This window comes from Leucoraja erinacea, chromosome 14 (assembly GCF_028641065.1).
Source record: "Leucoraja erinacea ecotype New England chromosome 14, Leri_hhj_1, whole genome shotgun sequence".
NCBI classification, from domain to species: Eukaryota; Metazoa; Chordata; class Chondrichthyes; order Rajiformes; family Rajidae; genus Leucoraja; species Leucoraja erinaceus.
Genome location: NC_073390.1, coordinates 30,034,568 through 30,054,686, shown reverse-complemented (window position 1 = coordinate 30,054,686; position 20,119 = coordinate 30,034,568). Strand labels below are relative to the sequence as shown.

The window sequence follows — 20,119 nt, the reverse complement described above, 5'->3', positions numbered from 1 at the left end:
GCCTCTGCGGAAGATGAGGGGGGCATAGCTAATTGTAAAATACATTTTACTGATTTCCTGATTAATCCCAAAGATCTTAACTGTTAATATACGTATCCTCGAGGTCACTTTTGCTGCAATATGAGCAAATCAATTATTCACTTGGACCATCTCTGAATTCCCAACCAATCTCCATCCTGTACTCATATTCACTTGGACCATCTCTGACACTTCCCTCCCCTTTCTTGATCTCGCCATTTCCATCACAGGAGAGAGACTATCGACTGACATCTGTTATAATCCTATTGACTCCCACAACTATCTAGACTAGACTTCTTCCTGCCCTGCCTCTGGCAAAGGCTCTATCCCCTAATCCCAACTCATCCGTCTATGCCGCATGTGCCCAGATGTCCTAATTCGTTACAGAACAGGGTTCCCCTCTATCATAGACGAGGTCCTCACATGTGTCTTGTCAGTACTCACTCTTGTCCCCCCTTGCCCCAGTCGCAACAGGGATAGAATCCCCCTAGTCTTTACCTTTCACCTCATCAGCCATTGCATACAACACACAATTCTCTGACATTTTCGCCACCTCCAAAGGGATCCCACCACTAATCCCATCTCCTCATTTCCACTCCTCTCCGCCTTCGATGGAGACTGTTCCCTCCACAACTCCCTTGTCAACTCATCCCTTCCCACCCAAACCACCCCTTCCCCTGCAACCACAGGAGATGCTCTGGCTAGCACACTACAAAAGTTTTTCACTGTATCTCGGTACACATGATAATAAACTAAACTGTAAACTGCACACCTATTCCTCCTCCCTCGGCTTTGTCCAGTTACCCCAATCCTGTTAGGTCAGACAGAGGTTCATTTGTACCTCCTATAACTCATCTACAGTATCTGTTGTTCCAGTTGTTCCTCGTATACATCGGTGAAACCAAACATAGACTGGCCGATCGTTTCACTGAACATCTTCGCTCAGTCGCCAGTCATGATCCCCCGATTGCTGAAAACACTTTATAACTCCCTTATCATTCCCATACTGACCTTTCTGTCCTGGGCCTCCACCACTGAGTGAGGCTCATGACAAATTGGAGGAACAGCACCTCATATTTCACTTGGGCAGCTCACAACACAACGCTATGAAAATTAATAGTAAGATTAAACGAGTACTTACCAGTACGAAGTTTGATCTGTATTTTATGAGGAGTTACGATGAGGGATTACGTGAAGAACCCACCCAGCGCGCAGGCGCGGCATACTTCCAAGCAGCGGTGTGGAATCACAGATAGACACTAGTTGAAGTAAAGATAGTAAAGACCAACGAGACATTAGTCCGAATTTGATCTATATAATGAGGGTGGGAGCGGAGGGCACGTAATCCCTCATCGTAACTCCTCATAAAATACAGATCAAACTTCGTACTGGTAAGTACTCGTTTAATCTTACTATTTTACTTCGGAGTCACGTGAGTGACTACGTGAAGACTTCAAAGGTCTGTGATTTCAAACCGTGTAACAGTTATATCACTCACTGCCGAAAGATCATCGAGGGAGGAAGTGGTATCTAAAGACCAACAAGCTTGTTTAGTTATAAAAGAAATGTTTATTAACTATAACAAAAAGTAGCTCCCATGGGCTTTAAATCATAACTTTGCGGTTTCTAAAATGCTATCCGCAAAGACGTCCTGTTCCATCAGCGGTTTTCTGTAGAATCGTTGGAATGTCGATTCCCTTGACCATCCCGCTGCTCTGAGGATGTGGTCTAGGGGAACCTGCATCCTATCCGCCGCTGAGGTGGACGCTGCCCTGGTTGAATGGGATTTAAAAACATTTGTGTTAATCCCTGCCATGTTGAGGACCTGTTTCAACCATCTGGATAATGTCTGGCTGGTAACCCGTCCAAAAGGCTTTCTGTGGCTAACCCATAAGGCTTTCTCTCTCCCTCTAAGCGTTTGGGTAGTGTCTAGATAATGATGAAGATGGGTCACCACACACAGCCTAGGTTCTGGAGGGTAAGCCCGGAAGATCAACGGGGAGTTTGATGTACCTGGTCTACTTTGTTTTACCAACCCCGGCATGGTGAAAGTAATGGTATCTGGGGTGGTCACCATGTAGTTCAGATTTAGCTGATGGAGCGACTGAACCCTTTGAGCTGAGACAAGTGCCATGAGCATAAGGGTCTTATAAGTGGACTGTTCCAGGCTCAGGGATCCCACCGGAGGCCAACCTCGAAGGTGTGTCAGAACTACACTCACATCCCACATGTGGGTGTATCTAGGTGTAGGGGGTTTGGTATTAAAGATCCCCTTAAGGAGTCTGATGACCAGAGGGTGGGATCCCACACTATGCTGTCCTATCGGCATGAGGTATGCGGACAGTGCGCTCCGAGCCGTATTGATGGCACTGTAGCTCATCTTGAGGTCATGGTGCAGGTGGGCCAGGAACTCCAGCACATCCGAGATCGAAGCCGTCTTGTAGGATGTCCCTGCGTCCAGACAGTACTGTTCCCATTTCCTGATGAAGGTCAGGTACTGTTTTTTGGTGGAAACTCGCAGGGATGCCGACATGGTGGTGATTGTTCTGTCTGATAACCCCAATCCCCGGTAAGGCCTGTTCAAAATCTGGAAACCAGGAGTTTCAATTTTTGGTGGCATGGATGGCTAATGCCAGTTACCGGGTGAGTCAATAATTGGGGGTGGCTATGAAGGAACATAGGTGTCTCTACCACCATGTCGTGGAACATTGGGAACCATGGTTGGGTAGGCCAGTCGGGCACGACCAGAATGCCAGAGGCTGAGTCTGCCTGAATTTTCTGGAGTACCCGACTGATGAGGCAGAAGGGAGGGAAAGCATAGAAAAAGAAATTTCCCCAATCCAGCGTGAAGGCATCTACCGCTGCTGCCTCTGGGTCTGGTTCCCAAGCCACATACATGGGTAGTTGGTGATTTAACCTAGACGCAAACAATTCTATATCTGGCGTACCATATTGCTTAACAATTTTAGCAAATAATTTTGGGTCCAACATCCATTCGATGTTGTCGTTGAATTTTCGTGACCTGGTGTCCGCCACTAAATTTAGCTTGCCTGGTAAATAGGCAGCTGATAGCCAAATATGTCTCTCGACACACCATTGCCAGATTATAGCAGTTAATTTGTCGCATGATACTGATTTTATGCCACCCATGTGCTGGATATAAGATACTGCCGTAGTGTTGTCGATCATAATCCTAACATGCACGTGCCGCATATCAGATGCATATGCTTTTAGCCCATAAAAGGCGGCGAGCATTTCCAAAAAGTTAATGCCCAGTGATTGTAGTAGCGATGCCTCTGAGTTAGTCCATCTGCCACCTGTGCTGTCTATGGAGTTAGTAGCTCCCCAGCCTAAAGCACTGGCATCCGTTGCAATGGTTAAGTTAGGATTGGTTACGGCGATAGGACGGTGACTGTGCCAAATATTATCAACCCACCACTGAAGTTCTGATTTGGCTTCAGCGGGTAAATCCATTTTGCGATCATAATGCCCCCTATGAAGGCGTAATGCCTGAGTCCTTGCTCTTTGTAGATTTTGATAATGCAAGGGCCCATGTTGGGCAGCCGGGAATGCCGCTACTATAGAGCCAATAACTCTGGCTACATGCCGTATTCTAGGTTGCGGTGTAGCAATTAAATGGCTACACGCTTCAATGAGTGAAACTGTTTTGTCTCTGGGCAGAGTGACAGTCATGTGAATCGTGTCAATAGTGAAGCCTAGGTAATCCATGTTAGTAGTAGGCTCCAATATTGATTTATCTGGGTGAAGGATAAAACCCAAAGTTTCAAGGAGTTGTTTAGTGGCTAACACTCCTGCGACAGCTTGTTCCCGTGTTCTTCCTAATATGAGAACATCGTCCAGATAGGCCACGACTAAATGTTTTAGTTCTCTCAATTTCTTCATGGCCACTTTAAGAATTTTCGTAAATAGTCTGGGAGCTGTCGTTAAACCATTGGGCAAAGCTCGGTACTGCCATAGCTGGCCCCTCCAGATAAATTTCAGATATTTAAAGTAATCTTTGTGAATGGGTACCAAATAGTAAGCATCTTTGATATCTATGCTTGCCATGTAGTATCCCTTGGAGATCAGTTGTCTGGCAGTGACAAATGTCTCCATTTTGAAATGTTGATACTCAACAGACTGATTAAGTGACGTCAGATCAATAATAATGCGACGTCCACCATCTTTTTTGGTTTTGAGAAAAATATTTGATACAAATTCTTGCGGCTCGTGTGTGGTCATTTCTATGATGCCTTTAGCCACGAGCCGATCAAGTTCAGCTTGTCCTTCTACCTTCTCAACTGCCGAGGGAAGGAACACCCTTTGGGGCATGTGCTGAACTGGCGGTTCTACGCCTGGTTTGAACTCAATTTTGTATCCACTAATACTGTTGAGTATAAACTTATTGTTAGTAAGGGAGCACCAAACATGCTTGAAGAACCTCAAACGTCCCCCTGTTAATACTACACCCTTTGTCTGTGTATGTTGACAGGAACCAGACCCACCTACCTCCATGTTTACTTGTGGGGTCGTTTTCGGTGGGTCTGGCCCAAGGTTGTCCGTGTTGGTGCTGCGGTGGGGCGGCGCATCTTCCCACGGCTCCGCCCTGGGCCCCGCTCTAAAAAAGAGCTCTGGGGGTAGTGGGAGGCGGTCACCAGGCTTTCACCAGCTCGGTATCTGCTGGTGGCTGCCGAGGCGTGCGGCCAACTGGGTGTCTTCACCCTGCTCGGTCCTGGCCCTGCCCTCATGAGGCCTACTGGTTTTGCCGCCTCTTCCAACTCCTTCAGCCTTTTGGCCAGATCCGCACCAAATAGCAGCGCCTCTCGTTCGGGCGCTGGAGCTTTACAGAGGCCGGCATATGTTGGGTTGAGGGCAGGCCTGATGTTGTCCCGCCGTAGGCTATTTAGCTCATAGGTGGTGCTGCACATCAGTGCGAGGGCATCCTGCTGGGGTATGGTCAGGTCTTCATTCCCAACGGACCGAGCAAAGGCGGTGACGGCTGCTGAGTGGAGCTTCAGGACTCGCTGCATCTTGACTTCCTGAGCCCTGATTTGCTGCCCCAGCTGGTTCCAGATCTGCCCATTGACCGTTTTGACCCTCAGCGCCTCGCAATTTTCTGGCGCTGTGTAATTGTCAAGGGCCTGCTGGACAGCCTTGTCCTGCAGCCGGTTGTTGGACAGCCTGTTTATGGTGGCCGCCATTCTGGGTGGCAATACCATCCCAGTTGTTGGGGGCGCTGCATATCGGCCCACTACACCCAGTAGCTCTTCTTCTGGCACGCCCGGCATGCTGATGGTATCCTCCGCCTGCCCTTGGGATAGGCCAGCCCAGTCCTGGCCTCCCTTACTCGAACTCCCTCGAACATAGAGGGTACAGAAGGGTGTGGAGAGGAGGAGGCCAAAGCCCGTCCTCCTGGGAGATGCCGCATCTCCTCGTTTATCATTCGCTCTAGGAGCTGCCTCATGCAGCTTATCCGAGCGTCTCCCCTTTTCGGTGGGGGAGAGTGTTCCCGTTCCTCCGATTCATCGGAGGACACCGGCCGGTCGGTCTTATGAGTCGCCTTCCTCCCTGTGCGGGGCGTTGAAATCTGCAGCACTGGGGGCGGCTCGGTGTCGGGTGAGCGGGAGCGTTGAAAAGGCTCCTCCGCTGCGAGAGGCTGCCGTCCAGCTATGGACCCGTCCTCGGGTGGAGTTGGGCAGGCAGTCCTCCTGGCTGGTCGCTTGCGAGAGGCCATGATTCTCTCTGGAGCGACTCTGTAACAAAAAAGGCACTTACCTGAGGTCTTGTCTTTATGCTGCAGCTGGAGAGCCTGGCTCCAGCTGCTGCCGCTGTTGCACTGCTGACGTAATGCCGCGCCTGCGCGCTGGGTGGGTTCTTCACGTAGTCACTCACGTGACTCCGAAGTAAAATTAATCTTACTTCAAGTAACCCTTGCATCTCCTTTCTCTCCATCCCTCCCCCATCCTAGTCGTGGTATTAGTTTCACTGGTGTTCTCATGAGTTTAATTGTCTACAACTCATTTTCACCTTGCCCACAGATAACTATGGACCATTTCCTTGATCATCGTAACTTTTTTGCATTTCTTTAATTTCTTTGTTCAAAATCTCTCTATATCACTGTCTATACCTCTCATTTCCCTTTCCCCTGGCTCTCAATCTAAAGAGGGGTTGCGACTTGATATGTCACTCATTCTTTCAATCTAGAAAGGCTGCCTGTCCCGCTGAGTTACTCCAGCATTTTGTTGCTATTATTGTACTTACTCTGATTTCATCTCTGCTATTCTCCGTATATTTTCAAAGTTTGCATCATTAGTTCCTGAAGATGCATACTTAGTCGACTCCTTAAATTTTTTGTTCCTGCTCAGCAGATCAGCTGCACGTTGCAATTGACGCTCATCAATTGTTAACTGGAAGTTCTGGGCACTCTCCTCAGAATCAGGATCACCACTTGCAGTAAACCCTGCTGACGGTGGCTGCAGGCTCCCAGATTCATCATCAACATCACTTTCATACTCTCCTGAGTCTCCAAACCCTTCCATCTCATCCTCTGCATTATTGCTTACTAATGGAGACGTCTTGAGGATTATGCTGCCCAGCCTGATTCTGCGGTCATAGATTGAGAGTCTTTTGGCTTTCTTCACCTCTTCTGTCAATTCACCATCTTCTTTCAGGGTAATCACTCTGATTGAACTTACACGGGAAGCATGCCACTCCTCCTGTAAGAGGAACTCAAAGTTAGTTCATCAAAATGAGTCGCAGCGTGCTTACAGGCCCTTTGCCGAACCGAGTTCATGCATACCATCAACCATCAATCAGCCTATTTTTTATTCTCTCCACATTCTCAACAACTACTATGGCTCCACACCCCAGATTCTACAATTTTCCTATTAAAAGGGGTATTACAGTGACCAACCTGTCTAGACCTAACTTGACCACTGTAAATTGTTCCGCCTATAACTATGCATATCTTTGGGATGTTAGAAGGAACTGGAGCGTACTGCAGAATAAAACGTAGTCATGGGGAAAATGTGGACCCTCCATACCACCACCACTAGAAATCAGGATTGAATCTGGGTTGTTGGCACTATGAGGAGATGCCAAAACTTTGGCCACTCAAAGTTATTAGATGATGAACCTTAGTAAAACTTTTTGGACTTAGTAAGAGTGTGTTCAATTTGGCTGGTTTACAGTTTGTGATTTGTCCTTTTTGGTTTCAAACTTGGCAAGACAGAAATGTACTTTGTAGATGTCAATTAATCTGATTCATGGTCCAAAGATTTTGACACCCACCGGGTGAACGGGTGAGTGACGAGCAGTAAAACAGAAAGACTCACAAAGGGCCCAAATACCTACCAGAATGATAATCTTGAAGTTTGAGCTTTGGCTCAAGCAGAGTGCCACAATGGACACAAGCGAAACCACCGGTCAAGTAAAACCAACCTTCTTGACTTCCGCCTTAGGGCTGACTTTCTTGTATTTATAACTGCCAACTGGATAATAAAGCGTCTTGCTGCTGTTCAGCGCGGAAACACCCTCATCATTCAGCTTGTTCACGTTTGCTCCGTTGTCCAGAAGAATGTTGATTATATCACTGCGACAAGCAACCTGTAACAAATTGAACAGTTCAGACTGGAAAATCACACTGTCAAAATGTCATGGGAAATATACAGTCTTTGGTGGGGCTATCCAGCTAAACCCACTCCATGGGTTCATCGAACACTATAAATGTGAGCATTAATTATGCACAATTAGATCACATGTTAACAATGCAGAATTGGCCTTGTGGAATGAAGCAGGTTGGTGGTGGAAGGTTGTTTATCAGATTGGAAGCTTGTGTCTAGTGGTGTGCCTCAGACTGGGGTCCATTGCTGTTTGCCATTGATATCAATGATTTGGATAAGAATGTAAAAGGCATGATCAGTTTGCAGATGACACTAAAATAGACAGCATAGTAGACAGTGAAATTGGTTATCAAGAATTACAGTGGGATCTTGATCGCCTGGGTATAGTCTAATGAATGGCAAACAGAATTTAATTCATGAAAGCACAAAGTGGTGCATTTTGAGAAGTCAAACAAAGTCATGACTTTCAACATTTTGACAGTGTACATGAAACATACATGGTCTTGACGAGACAAGACAGGGAAGACCTTGAGATTTTTCTACTAAGGGAAGAATCTCAAGGGAGAGAGTAAATTACAAGATTATGCGACTCATTTAAAAATTGTGGTGCACTTATCTTTCTCACAGAGTGAATTTCTGGAATTCTCTGCCCCAAAGTGTTGTGGAGGTTAGTTCTCAATTGGTAGTTAAAATAAATATATATTTTTGAATGATTGGAATAGAAGTGCTGTGGGGAAACTGGTTCAGAAGAGAAGATGATGTAAATTGCTTGTTTCTAAGCTTCCCCCCAAGTCTACAGTAAAAACACTGAATCAAGCATTGAAACAACTAATCTTTATTTTAACAAAAGTGCAATTACAGTTCAACTGCCGTATTTATCCCATCGCGGGTTTGATCCTCATATCTGCCTGATCAAGCCCTGTAGGCCTCGCTCAAACTGAGACACTCCAGAAAGTCATGCAGTCCCAAGCGCTCTCCCAGAAGATCGACCCTGGACCTTGTGGCAGTGGACTTTTATATGTCCCGGGACCTCGAGGGGCCGAACCACAGGGGGGTGGTCTCTTAATAATCCAATTACAGATATCGATTAACCCCATACATAAGACATTTCCCTAACCCAATAATACCCAACACAATACATTGTATTCAAACCGGACTTCGCAAGGAAGCCAACTTAGAAACATTTACCCTGATCTGCAAGAAACCCAGACAAGGCTCAATACCTCATCCAATCAACACTCAGCAAAGTTAAACTCTGCAACATTATTTACAATTATTTACAAGGTGTATGTCTGGCTTGCAGCCATCCAATCCATTCTATGCATTTTGCACCTAATTGACTGGGTCTGCAGATGTTCTTACTCTTTTCTTGCAAATTGAATCTTGGAATGATGCTGGAGTGGTGCTCTAGACACACTGGCACCACGCTGCAGCTTGTCCCAGCTCTGCAGAGAGCAATTCCAAATTGACCAAATCTCCCAGCAACCCTGAAGCTTTTACCCCATTTTAGACCTAGCCTCTCCAATTTGGCCAGGATTAACAATGATACCTGGGGCAGTTCAACCATGAACTTATTGATTTGCAGGGCAGGCTTGAGGGGTCGTTTCCCGGGGAAGTGATAATGGGGAACAAAGAAATGGCAGATGAAATGAATATGTTTTTTGTGTCTGTCTTCACAGTGGTAAACACCAGCAATGTGCCTGATATTCAAGAGAGTCAGTGGACAGAGGTTCATGGAATGGCAATTACTAGGACGGTACTTGGGAAGTGAAAAAGTCTTAAGGTGGAGAAATCACCTTGACCTGATGGACTGCACCCCAGGGGACTGAAAGAGGTGGCTTTAGAGATTGTGGAGGCACTAGTGGTAATCTTTCAAGATTCACAAGTCAGAGGTAGTTCCAGAGGATTGGAAAATTGCAAATGTTACTCCACTGTTTAAGAAGGGAGCAAAGCGAAAGAGGGGAAACTATGGGCCCGTCAGCCTGACAAGTAGTTGGTAAGATTTTAGAGTTCATTATAAAGGATATCGAGAGAACTTGGAGAAAAAGGATAAGTGGCGTTTAGGGTCAGGACCCTTCGTCAGACTCATGTGTCCTGGCCTGAAAGGTCACCTATTCTTTTTCTTCCGAGATGCTGCCTAACCATTCTGCGTTCTACCGGCACTCAGTGTCTATCTTTGGTATAAACAAGCACCCGCAGTTCTTTGTTTCTACAAAGTCCCCAGCATGTCAGATTATTGGCGTTTGATTGCAGAAACGTTCAATGCAGATATTGACAGTGTGACAGTACTCACCGAGGCTCCAATTAGTGCTGTGTGCCCGTGCCGATCAGCCACATCTGCACTTACTAAATTGGTTTTGAGCATCTCCTGCACTTTCTCAACGGCACCCTCTCCAGTTGCCATCAGCAGTTGTTCGGAGTTGCACTCAAGCGGTCCTTTGGGGCCAAAGCCCTCGCGGTTCCCTTCTATCACAGCCGCCACGTCCCACGGGAGTTTTGTCTGCGTGTGCCTATGGAGAAAATGCTCCTGTCATTGTGTTCTTGAATTCCACCCTTGGTGGTCAACTCTGAACAAACACGTTGATCTACATAATGACACCCTGCTCCAGCAGTGCCACCCAGTTAATGTCCTTTACCCTCAAAAGCATTCTATAACAAAGCAAAAACAGAGAGCGTTGGAACAGCTACATTGGTGAGGGAGCGTGATCAGGAGATCAAAACGCTCTTTCTGAGTGGGAAAACTGACACTACTACACTGAATGTTTTCTGCTTTTATATGAGAATTCCAGTGCTTTTTGTTTTGTTATAATGAATAAACAGACTTAAATAAACCAAAGAAAAAAAAAACTTTTTACAATACCCATGACTTTCCAGGGATGTTTTCGATCTCTGTTCAAACCAGTGACCAGAGATTGAAACTTTAATCCTTGTGGACAGCAGAACAACTGTGGTGCGTTGGACAACTCCAACTGAGTGGTAATATTTGCACTCATGTTCTGATTCAAGGGAAAAACTTAGAGGAAAAGAAAAATAAAGTATTGTGGTTGCTAAATTTCATCTGATCATTTTAGCTCTTCACTGGAGCAAATGCTTGTACCCTAACTGTCCGAAACCAGTGGCATTAACTCTGAATTTTCAATTTCAGGTAACCAATAACTCCTGTGTGTCCCTCTCCCCAAACCCACCCATCGCCCTATCCTATCCACCAATTGTTAATTCCTTTCCCATACCCTCCCCTCACCCATTTCCATCCCCTCTCAGTTCTATCCATCTCTGATCCACACACTTCTGCACCATATCCCCCTCCCCCATCTGCTTCCCTCTCTCCCAGTGGCACCTTCCTTTTATCAGCTTCTAGCACTTGTGGCCTTTGTGTCGCTGTACGTATCCTCCAGCCTCTCTCTCTCTCTCCACCTCCAGCCCCTCTCTCCAACTTCAGCCTCCTCTCCTCCAATCTGGCTCCATCCCCCATTTAAAAAGATGTTTTCAATGTTTTCAATCATTCTTCACCTTGGTCCACTGACCTAGATTAAGGTTTCCTTCTGGACTTGTTGGCGTATCTAAACTATAGACCCAGCAACATTTTATTGAGGTGCGGTGAAGTTCTTCCCAAGTCCTAGCCAATTATATAATTCAGGTTACATCACTAAAAAAGATTACAGTCGAACTGTGATCTTTTGCTTTCCAACTATATGGAATTCTTGATGGTTTGGCAACTGGCTCATTGGGCCTCAGTTCCCGCACTCCCTCAAGCACCCTGGGCCCACGGTTCCTTTCCCATGCTGTCGATGCTGATCTACAGCAGATTAACGGATGCTGTATCTCTAACCAAGAAAAATCTGCGCTGCGTGAGAACTGGCTCCTAGCTTTTTCACTTTATAGCTATTATAGCTTATTTTTCACTTTATAGCTAAGTTCAAAAGGAATAAAACATTTTAGGCTCTGGAATGCAATTTTATGTACTAAACTACCACATTCCTTCCCCATCACATCCATTTTAAAGAATGGAGAGCGAGTAGAGAAACCGTGAAAATGTGTTTTTAGGATATCATGACTGAGAGGTTACACTTATCTCAACAAGATGGAACACCCATACTTGTAAATAGTAACCTCGTGCGTTACTGATCGGCCATCTTTAAACAAAGAACTTCATTGTACCTAGCACATGTGACAATAAAATATCAATCAATCAAGGAGGACCTGGCTGTGAAATACTGCACATGCAGTAGCAGCACAGCAAGCCCTCAGTGTTACACTGGAGTGAGTGTCTAGATTCTGGCCCCTGTACAGAGGATGGGAGTTCAGGCAGATGGACTATAGTAAAATTGAGGTAATCCAGTACCCCCTGGGTCTTTTGCAGTCAGACTAGCTGATTTTCTGATTATGTAGTATAATTCTGTAGCATTTTGGAATAGATGCCTCTTCTATAAGTAGCCCAACTTTTATTTGTTTCTTTTTACACAGTGTCATAATATATTTTTAGCAAACTTAATGAGTTTAAAGCGTGGAGCCTTGAGGGGACCAGAAACAGAACACAGTGAGTTTCAGCTTGTTGAAACCAGTTGAAACACAGGAGTGATCCGCACCCCACTTGATCTACAAGCCTATCCATGTCCCTGCATCACTGAGCCTGAGCCCGACTATGGGTGTAAATCCTATCTGTACTCTGGACCCTTGGTTCCTGCCACTCAGTCTTCAGACCTCTGCCCACACTCCCGGTGAATGCTGAACCATTAGCAATTCCGTAAATTGAGTGCTGGATTGTCTGAGCTTTAGCCCAAACCCGTTAAGGCAAGAGACTGCCAAAGCACTTCTGCCTATTTATTGCTGGGACAAGCAGCACTGAGAGAGAGCAAACCTGGAAACTTGTCCTCTTGCTGCACTTACGCAATGAGCAAAGTGTGTACATTATACCACATGGAGAGTTAGCCAGCAACCCAATGGCTTATACCTATGTCTATGGATGTGCATCTGCATTTGAACCAGCAAAGGAGTTTTGTTTATAACGATGATTGTCTCTGTCTGGTCCTCAGCTACCAATTCTTCTTCTGGGAAGAAATGTCTGTCACCTTCTCTCCGATAAGAACGAGTGAGGGGCAAGTGATCAGCATTATTGGAATACGTCCCGATTTCTGATGGCAAGGTGTAGCTGTCATCAAATAGGAGCTTCTTGTAGGGGTAAAAGAAGGGATCTTCCATGGGATCAACTCTCCACAAATACTTCTCCTTGTAAGGACTGAATGTGACAACCTGCTTCCCCATGTCAGAATTAAACATTGGGTGGTCCTTCACGGAGAAGGCTCCTGCAACTGCCGTAGAAAGTCTGATGAGATGATTCTGATACCACAGGCCCACATCTTGGCGTCCATTGGGATAGGTGAACACGCCAGGTCCAAACCGTTCATCATCTTTATAAAGGCCCTAAATAAAGAGAAAGACAGGCATTACAAATGCTGCAACATGGAGTATGGAAATACTAATCCAGGTACTAAAGCGGTGCATTGCACTGCCCATGGCATGTTGCAATTTTCATGTTGTTTATCAGAGGTAAGACAAAGAAATTGAATTGCCTTGAGGTCCAACTGTCTACAAGAGCTTCACAATTTTCAGAACCATTTGTTCAGAACACTGCCCGGTCCATCATGGGTACGGAGTCACTGCTTCAAAAAGGCAGCCAGTATCATCAGAGACCCACACCACCCTGGCCTCATTCTCATTTCACTCCTGCCAGCAGGAAGAAGGTATAGGAGCCTAAAAATTGTAATATCCAGGTTCAGGAGCAGCTTCTTCCCAGCAACCATTAGGCTAATATACACTACAACCTCCAAATAAGCTCTGAACTATATAGACATTGGAGGAGGGGGGGAGGGTGTCTTTGCACTATTGTTATTTAGTTGATCTATTTTGAGAGAGTGAGTGAGTGAGTGAGTGAGTGAGTGAGTGAGTGAGTGAGTGAGTGAGTGAGTGAATGAATGAGTGAGTGAATGAGTGAGTGAATGAATGAGTGAGTGTGTTCCTCCTCTGCCACGGAACACTATGGACCACTTCATTCACTACCATGCACTTGTTTTCAAATTGTGTATTTGTGTACGTGCCTTTTTCTTTTCACCATCTTGTCAAATTTATTTTAAATTCTGTACTATTTATGTTTTTGTGTGTTGTCTGCGTATGTGCCTGTGATGCTGCTGTAACACTTCCACGGAACCTGCACCTCACCATAATTGAGCATGTGACAATTTGATTTTAAGGGCTTTGCACTTTCTTTTGTACATACATATTAATGAATACATTTTACATTTGAATTGGTGTATTTAACATACATTGATATAGCAACTCTAATTTGTAAATCACTTATTTAATAAATCAACTGCTCCCAGCACCATGGAATGGGTTTCTAGCCCTCATCCAGTCTAAGCAACTTATTCTCTTCTGATTCTTTTGCATCCAGTTTGCGATTTATTTCCTTGATTCCACATGCTCTGACTTAGTCATGAGCACATTATGGAAGTATTATCAAATGCCCTTTGAAAATCTAAGTGTATCACATTCACTGTATTAACCCTGCCTATTTCCTGTTACTTCTTCAAAGAGCTCACTAAAGTTCCTCAAACACGACCCTCACTTTTGAAATCTATACTGACTACTACTTACAGTATTATATATTTGTTTGCTTAGTGTGATTCAATTTCCCTTCTTGAATAACAATTCCTTATCTTATAACAGCGGCAATGTGAAGCAGATAAGTCTACAGTTCTCTGGAATTCTATCACCTCTTATAAATATACAAGAATTACATTCCTATATATTCCTCTGCCACTATTCATTTTTTTTAACAACTTTTCATATCCCCCTTATATTGCTGATATCCCTGCCGATTACTTTAACCATCCGCAGATTCAATCTCTGTGGATCAAGGATTTATCCTCCACAAGTTTCTGTGATTTATCAAATTATTCCCCCTCTTAAAGATCCCGACTGCACTCCACACAAGACAGCTGTGGTAGAAAGTGATCTGCAACATATTCTTGGTTTCCCAGGTTTGGGTTATTGTCAGGCAGGGGGAATGAAACTCATGTAGTGTAAATGTGTACTTCATAGTCGGCATGGATTCAGTGGGTCAAAGGGCCTGTCTATGTACTGTATCTCTTTATGACCTGCACTTGTCCAGATTAGAAATGGCACAGATTGGATCCAGCAGAGCACAATGGTCGAACTAACATGCGTTTCCTGCTGACCTCCCCCCATTCTACCCACATCCCTGCCTCCAGTTTTACATTTCACTCCTAATTTTGCCTACTTATCTGACACCCTTTTATCCCCTTTTCACCTCTAGCTTTTGTCGTTTACTCCACTTGTCTGGCATTCAACCTCCCCCTCACCTTTTTTCCACTTATCACTTGCCAGGTTTTGTTCTTGCCCCCACCTCTTTTCCAGATTTCTCTCCCTTTCTTCAATCAGTGTGAAGAAGGGTCCCGACCCTAAACGTCATCTATCCATATGCTCCCCAGATGCTGCCTCATCCACTGAATTCATCCAGCTCTTTGTGTTCAAGGTTCCAGCACCTGCAGTTGCATGTGTCTCCACCAATGCCACTGTTCATTCTGCCATTTCCTATCTAATGGGTTAAGTGTTTCCAGCTTAAACACCAAGCAACATCTACTCCCTCCTCATGCATCCAGAGAATCTGTGCAGAACCCGTCAAACTGACGCTGCTGCACCACTCCCTTCACTGCACAGGGATATGGAATGCACTCAATTTTGTATAATACAGCATCCCTGACTTGCATGTATATGTTTGTGGTTTAATCACTGTTGAATCAAGTTCCAAATTCAATAAGAGCAGAGCAGTTCCAGAAACTAAACCCGCACCTCTCAGATAAATGAAAACAAACTTTGCCACAAATCCAGGTCTCACATTGAATGGTCACTTCCAGAGAATGACACACACCTACTCGCATGAGTATTTCATACTGCTTTCCACCTCTAATTTGTTAAAGTTATTGAGTACCTGGAACATGGAGCCATCCTTCATCTCTAAAGTGCCGTATCCATCTTTTCGATCTAGGTAAAATGCTCCTGTGAATTTGGTCCCATCTGGCCAAACGTAGCAGCCTTGTCCATGCCGATGATCTTTGTAGAACTGTCCCTCATAAAACTGCAATCATAAAGTACCCAGAAGCTTCAGAAGTGGTGGTGCCAAGAGGAAGGGGAAAGGGAAAGGGAGCGTTTGATTTCGCTGTTTGGGGAGGTGGTGGTCGACGGGGGCAAGGAATGCTGGTAAATGCCATGAGTAGAGGCAATGCTACGCTTTTGGACTTCAGATTAAAAACCCGATTCCCATGTCAATTCAAACTCAACAATACCGTGCCAGTCAGAATCCTTTTAACATGGCAGAGATATCAAAAACAGTTAGTAGCTTTGCAGTGATATGTTAGAGTTTCAAAAGGATCTGAGGGTTATTTTTTTATTACATGGAGCAGTTGATATGTGGCACATGCTACCAGAGGAAGTGGTGGTATCTGATACAATCATTATATTTAATGGGCATTTGACAGATATCTCAACGGCAAGCCTTAAAAGATTAGCGGTCCCAATGTAGGTAAATGGGATTAGGCAATGTAGGCAAGTGTAGAAGGGCCAAAAGATTGGCATGGACTTGGTGGGCATCTGTCCAGTGTGATTATATGATTATAATATTGCAAAATCTCCACACACACACCAAATGCATAGGGACATTGCTTAGTGATGCCTATCCTGTGCCGATTTGCTTCAGTCCACTCAGACCTCCACTCTGAACATTCACAGGCCCGTAGTCCGTATGGGTTTTAAAGGAGAAATCCAGTTGGGTTGCGCACTGTTGTGTAGTCCCCAGCCCTCCCACCAATGTATACTACATGCTAGAAACCCACTACAGGTATATGTTTTTGCTGAGTTGCCCAGGTTTCAGTGTGGGAGGGGTGCTCGATGTTGGGAGAGTGAGGGAGACCTGGAATCATCATTGAGGGCTTGTCACAGGGAGAAATCTTGGGGCTGGGGAGAGATGTGCAGCCAGACAGAGAGGGGGAAACAGCAGGTTCCATCCCATCCAACAGTGCCACAGAATCCTGGCGGACCGTCCACATGGTCCCAGTCTCCAGCAATGTCCCACACTCACCATGCTGGCCAGGATGCAGCCTGAAACCCAGATCACAGCGCTAAGTGGCGATGACACACACTCTGGTCTGTCCAACACCAGTCCTCAAAGGTAGTCATTGCACATTGCCCCATTGAGCCATGCAGGTATATGATCACTTTAGCTACTTCATTGCTGCAGGAGCACCAGTGATGGGCTGAGCCCTCAACCTCAAGCAGTAGCAGGATGGATGGATGGATGGTGGTTCACACTCGGGCCCCGGTCCAGCAGCACTGTCAATAATCCATCCCTCTGTATATACAGCTCTAATGACCACTGCTAACATTGGTACCACCAACACCTTCAGGACTGGAAACATGTCCCGAATGCTACTAGTGCCATGGTTGGAAGGTGCACACCAGTGGGCACAAATGATGGGACATTGCCTTAACTACCTTTCATAGTCACCAGGTGTGACTTAGGGTGTGAAGGACCCTCCCTGTCAGATCCCTCATGCCAAGAGCCAAGAGTCCCATTTCACCTTGTTCTCCACATTGCTCTGCTCCAAGATTCCCAGGGTGGATACGTCAAATACCAGAGGGCATAACTTTAAGGTCAGAGGAGGAAAGTGGAAAGGAGATTATGGTGAGCAAGTTTTTCTGTGTAGAGAGTGGTAGATGCCTGGAATGTGATGCCAAGGATGGTAGTGGAAATGGATACAATATGTTGTTTAAGAGGCTTTTAGATAGACACGGTGGATATGCAGGGAATAGAGGGATATAGATCACACGAAGGCAGAAGGGATGTGATTCAGTTGGCATCATGTTTGACACAGACATTGTGGCCTGTTCATGCTGTGCCGTTCCATATTCTAACGAGCTCACGTTTCCAAGAAGTATCAGAGAGGGATGCAGTGTACTTGATTGAGATTTGTCACATGGGCTCTGTAATCCCAGGGACAGACACTGTGAAAAAACATCAACTACTGCTGGAAGATCATCAACTTGATGAGCTTCTTGGTCTGTCCAAAACTTGTTCTCCCACTGTCCACACAACTGGTAGATTTCATAGACCCGGATTCCATTGCGAGAGGATCAAAGTACAAGGCACTCTCACCATTGAACTAAGGGAATGGAACACAAAAAGAGCCTCAGACTACTGCTCAAAAATTGCATCCACATGAAAATTGGCTTGAAGCTCTTGCAAGTCATAATTAAATATGCAAAACTTTAATAATCCCACATCTGATTTTTTTTTTTTAGAAAACCTTATGGGCCTCCACCTGGCTCACTAGTTGATCTGTAATGTGAGCAATGGGTCCAGAGTGCAAAAAGGACGTACACCCAGAGGAGGGGTTCAGATTGAAGCTCTGGTTGGGATCCAAAACTGCAGGTGCCAGCCAGGAACCTAGTCGTGTTTTTGGTGGGACCAATGCTAGCGGTGGTCATTAAGGCACTGTATACAGAGATATTTATGGAGTATTATATACGGCAATCTTTAAACTCACTGGGTTCACTAGAAATTTTACCACACTTCTCTGTAACGTGTGAGAAAGTGAAATAAAAATAAATCAGGTACGAATGGGGAGTAACATTCAATCCGCCGTAACTGCAGCACAACAATCTGACTGAGAGCCACACACCTGAAATGTGAAACGTTTCTCTACACAAGTTCTGCCAATAGTGCTGAGCAAAGATTGGTGCTGAGTGCTTCCAGTATTCTCGTTTTATTTGTGCCGAATGTGCGGGATTATCTGAGTTTTACGTTAGAATTATGTGGCCAACGTTGAGACCAGCAACATATGAAGGCACTGCATAGTTTGGGGTGGCAGGAAAAGTAGGATTGCAGTTTTGTGTGGGGGATACACTTAATACATTTTCCAATTTTATGCATGAAATACTTTCCTCCATCTTGCTGTGTGCACTGGGTACATACCTCCTGGCTGCTCCACTCAAATCTCCCTTCACCATGCTTCAAATTCCCTTGGAACTCACCCTGGTACCTCCAGCCGTCCGGCCACATCTGCAGCCCGACGTCGGGCGGTGGCCAGACCTCCAGACCGCTCGGGACCACCGACACCAGCGGGCGATCGGGGCTGGTGGATGAGGAGCCGTGGTCGGGGCCGGGGCTACCAGACTTGCCCGGTGTGCCGGGGCTACCACCGGGGCCAGACTTGCCCGGGGTGCCGGGGCTACCACCGGGGCCAGACTTGCCCGGGGTGCCTGGGCTGCCACCGGGGCCAGACTTGCCCGGGGTGCCTGGGCTGCCACCGGGGCCAGACTTGCCCGGGGTGCCTGGGCTGCCACCGGGGCCAGACTTGCCCGGGGTGCCGGGGCTGCCACCGGGGCCAGACTTGCCCGGGGTGCCGGGGCTGCCACCGGGGCCAGACTGCCCGGGGTGCCGGGGCTGCCGGCGGTGCCCGGGTTTGCGGGGTCCGGAGCAGCCATGTACACAGGGCGGGCAGGCGGGAGTGCGTGACCCGGCGTCCAGCCGGCTGATTTGCTGCTCCAGTTGCATCAAACAAATACACCGTTGCCCGGGCAACGGACGCGGTGTCGGTGTGGGACCGCCGAGATTCCGCAATCCACCGATCTGCAATCCTGGGATACCGCAATCCACCGATCCACAATCCTGGGATCCTATGGTCGTGAATATCCCGCAAACCACCGATCTTGCACTTCAACATTTCCCTTAAATCGACTGATTCTGCACTAATGGGGACCCGTTAATCCATGAAATCTACACTCATGGGGATCCTGTACACCATGGAATACAATTCGTGGAAACTGATGAAGTGTGGATACTGCCCTCCTGTGAATCCCACAATCCCAGTATCCAGCATATTCCATTGATCCCACAATCCACAAATCTCGTTTTACAGCCCTTGGGACCCCACAATCCAGGGTATTTAGTAATCCCCAAATCCGGCAATCCCAGGGATTCTGTAGACCTAGAGATCCCATAATTTTGCAATCCCATTATTTCTATAATTCTAGGGAGCACACAATCTAAGAAACCCAGCTATTATATGTATCCCACACACAAAACTGCAATCCCACTGTTCCTGCCATCCCGGTGGTACAGTTATCATAAGGATACAGCTTTCCTGCAATTTGAGGATCTGCAGAATCCAGCTGTTTGGGAATGTGGAGCTTATCCGGGGATTCCAGAAACTCACAAATCCAGTTATTTTGGAACTAAAAAAACCAAAACGATGTTCCTGACAATCCCTCTATCAGAAGGTACACAAAAATGCTGGAGAAACTCAGCGGGGGCAGCAGCATCTATGGAGCAAAGGAAATAGGCAACGTAAACTACACTGCAAGGGCCAGGAAGCGACCGGGTACGATCATCTCTGACCCCTTTC

General features: G+C 46.1%; 1 protein-coding gene across 2 annotated transcripts in view; it reads right to left on the bottom strand.

Annotated features, from left to right (window-relative positions):
* ankmy1 (ankyrin repeat and MYND domain containing 1) overlaps nucleotides 1–19,242 on the bottom strand; it is a 58,593-nt gene extending 39,351 nt beyond the window's left edge. The window contains exons 1-6 of one of the 2 annotated variants that reach the window (XM_055646026.1): nucleotides 18,688–19,242; nucleotides 15,649–15,795; nucleotides 12,592–13,061; nucleotides 9,934–10,150; nucleotides 7,459–7,623; nucleotides 6,280–6,734 (exon numbers count right to left, since the gene is read on the bottom strand). In XM_055646026.1, the coding sequence (XP_055502001.1) occupies nucleotides 6,280–6,734; nucleotides 7,459–7,623; nucleotides 9,934–10,150; nucleotides 12,592–13,061; nucleotides 15,649–15,795; nucleotides 18,688–18,774 (1,541 nt within the window). In that variant the 5' untranslated portion in view covers nucleotides 18,775–19,242. The remainder of the gene's footprint in view (nucleotides 1–6,279; nucleotides 6,735–7,458; nucleotides 7,624–9,933; nucleotides 10,151–12,591; nucleotides 13,062–15,648; nucleotides 15,796–18,687) is intronic. The other variant, XM_055646025.1, reaches the window with a different exon arrangement.
* Nucleotides 19,243–20,119: the final 877 nt, after the last annotated feature.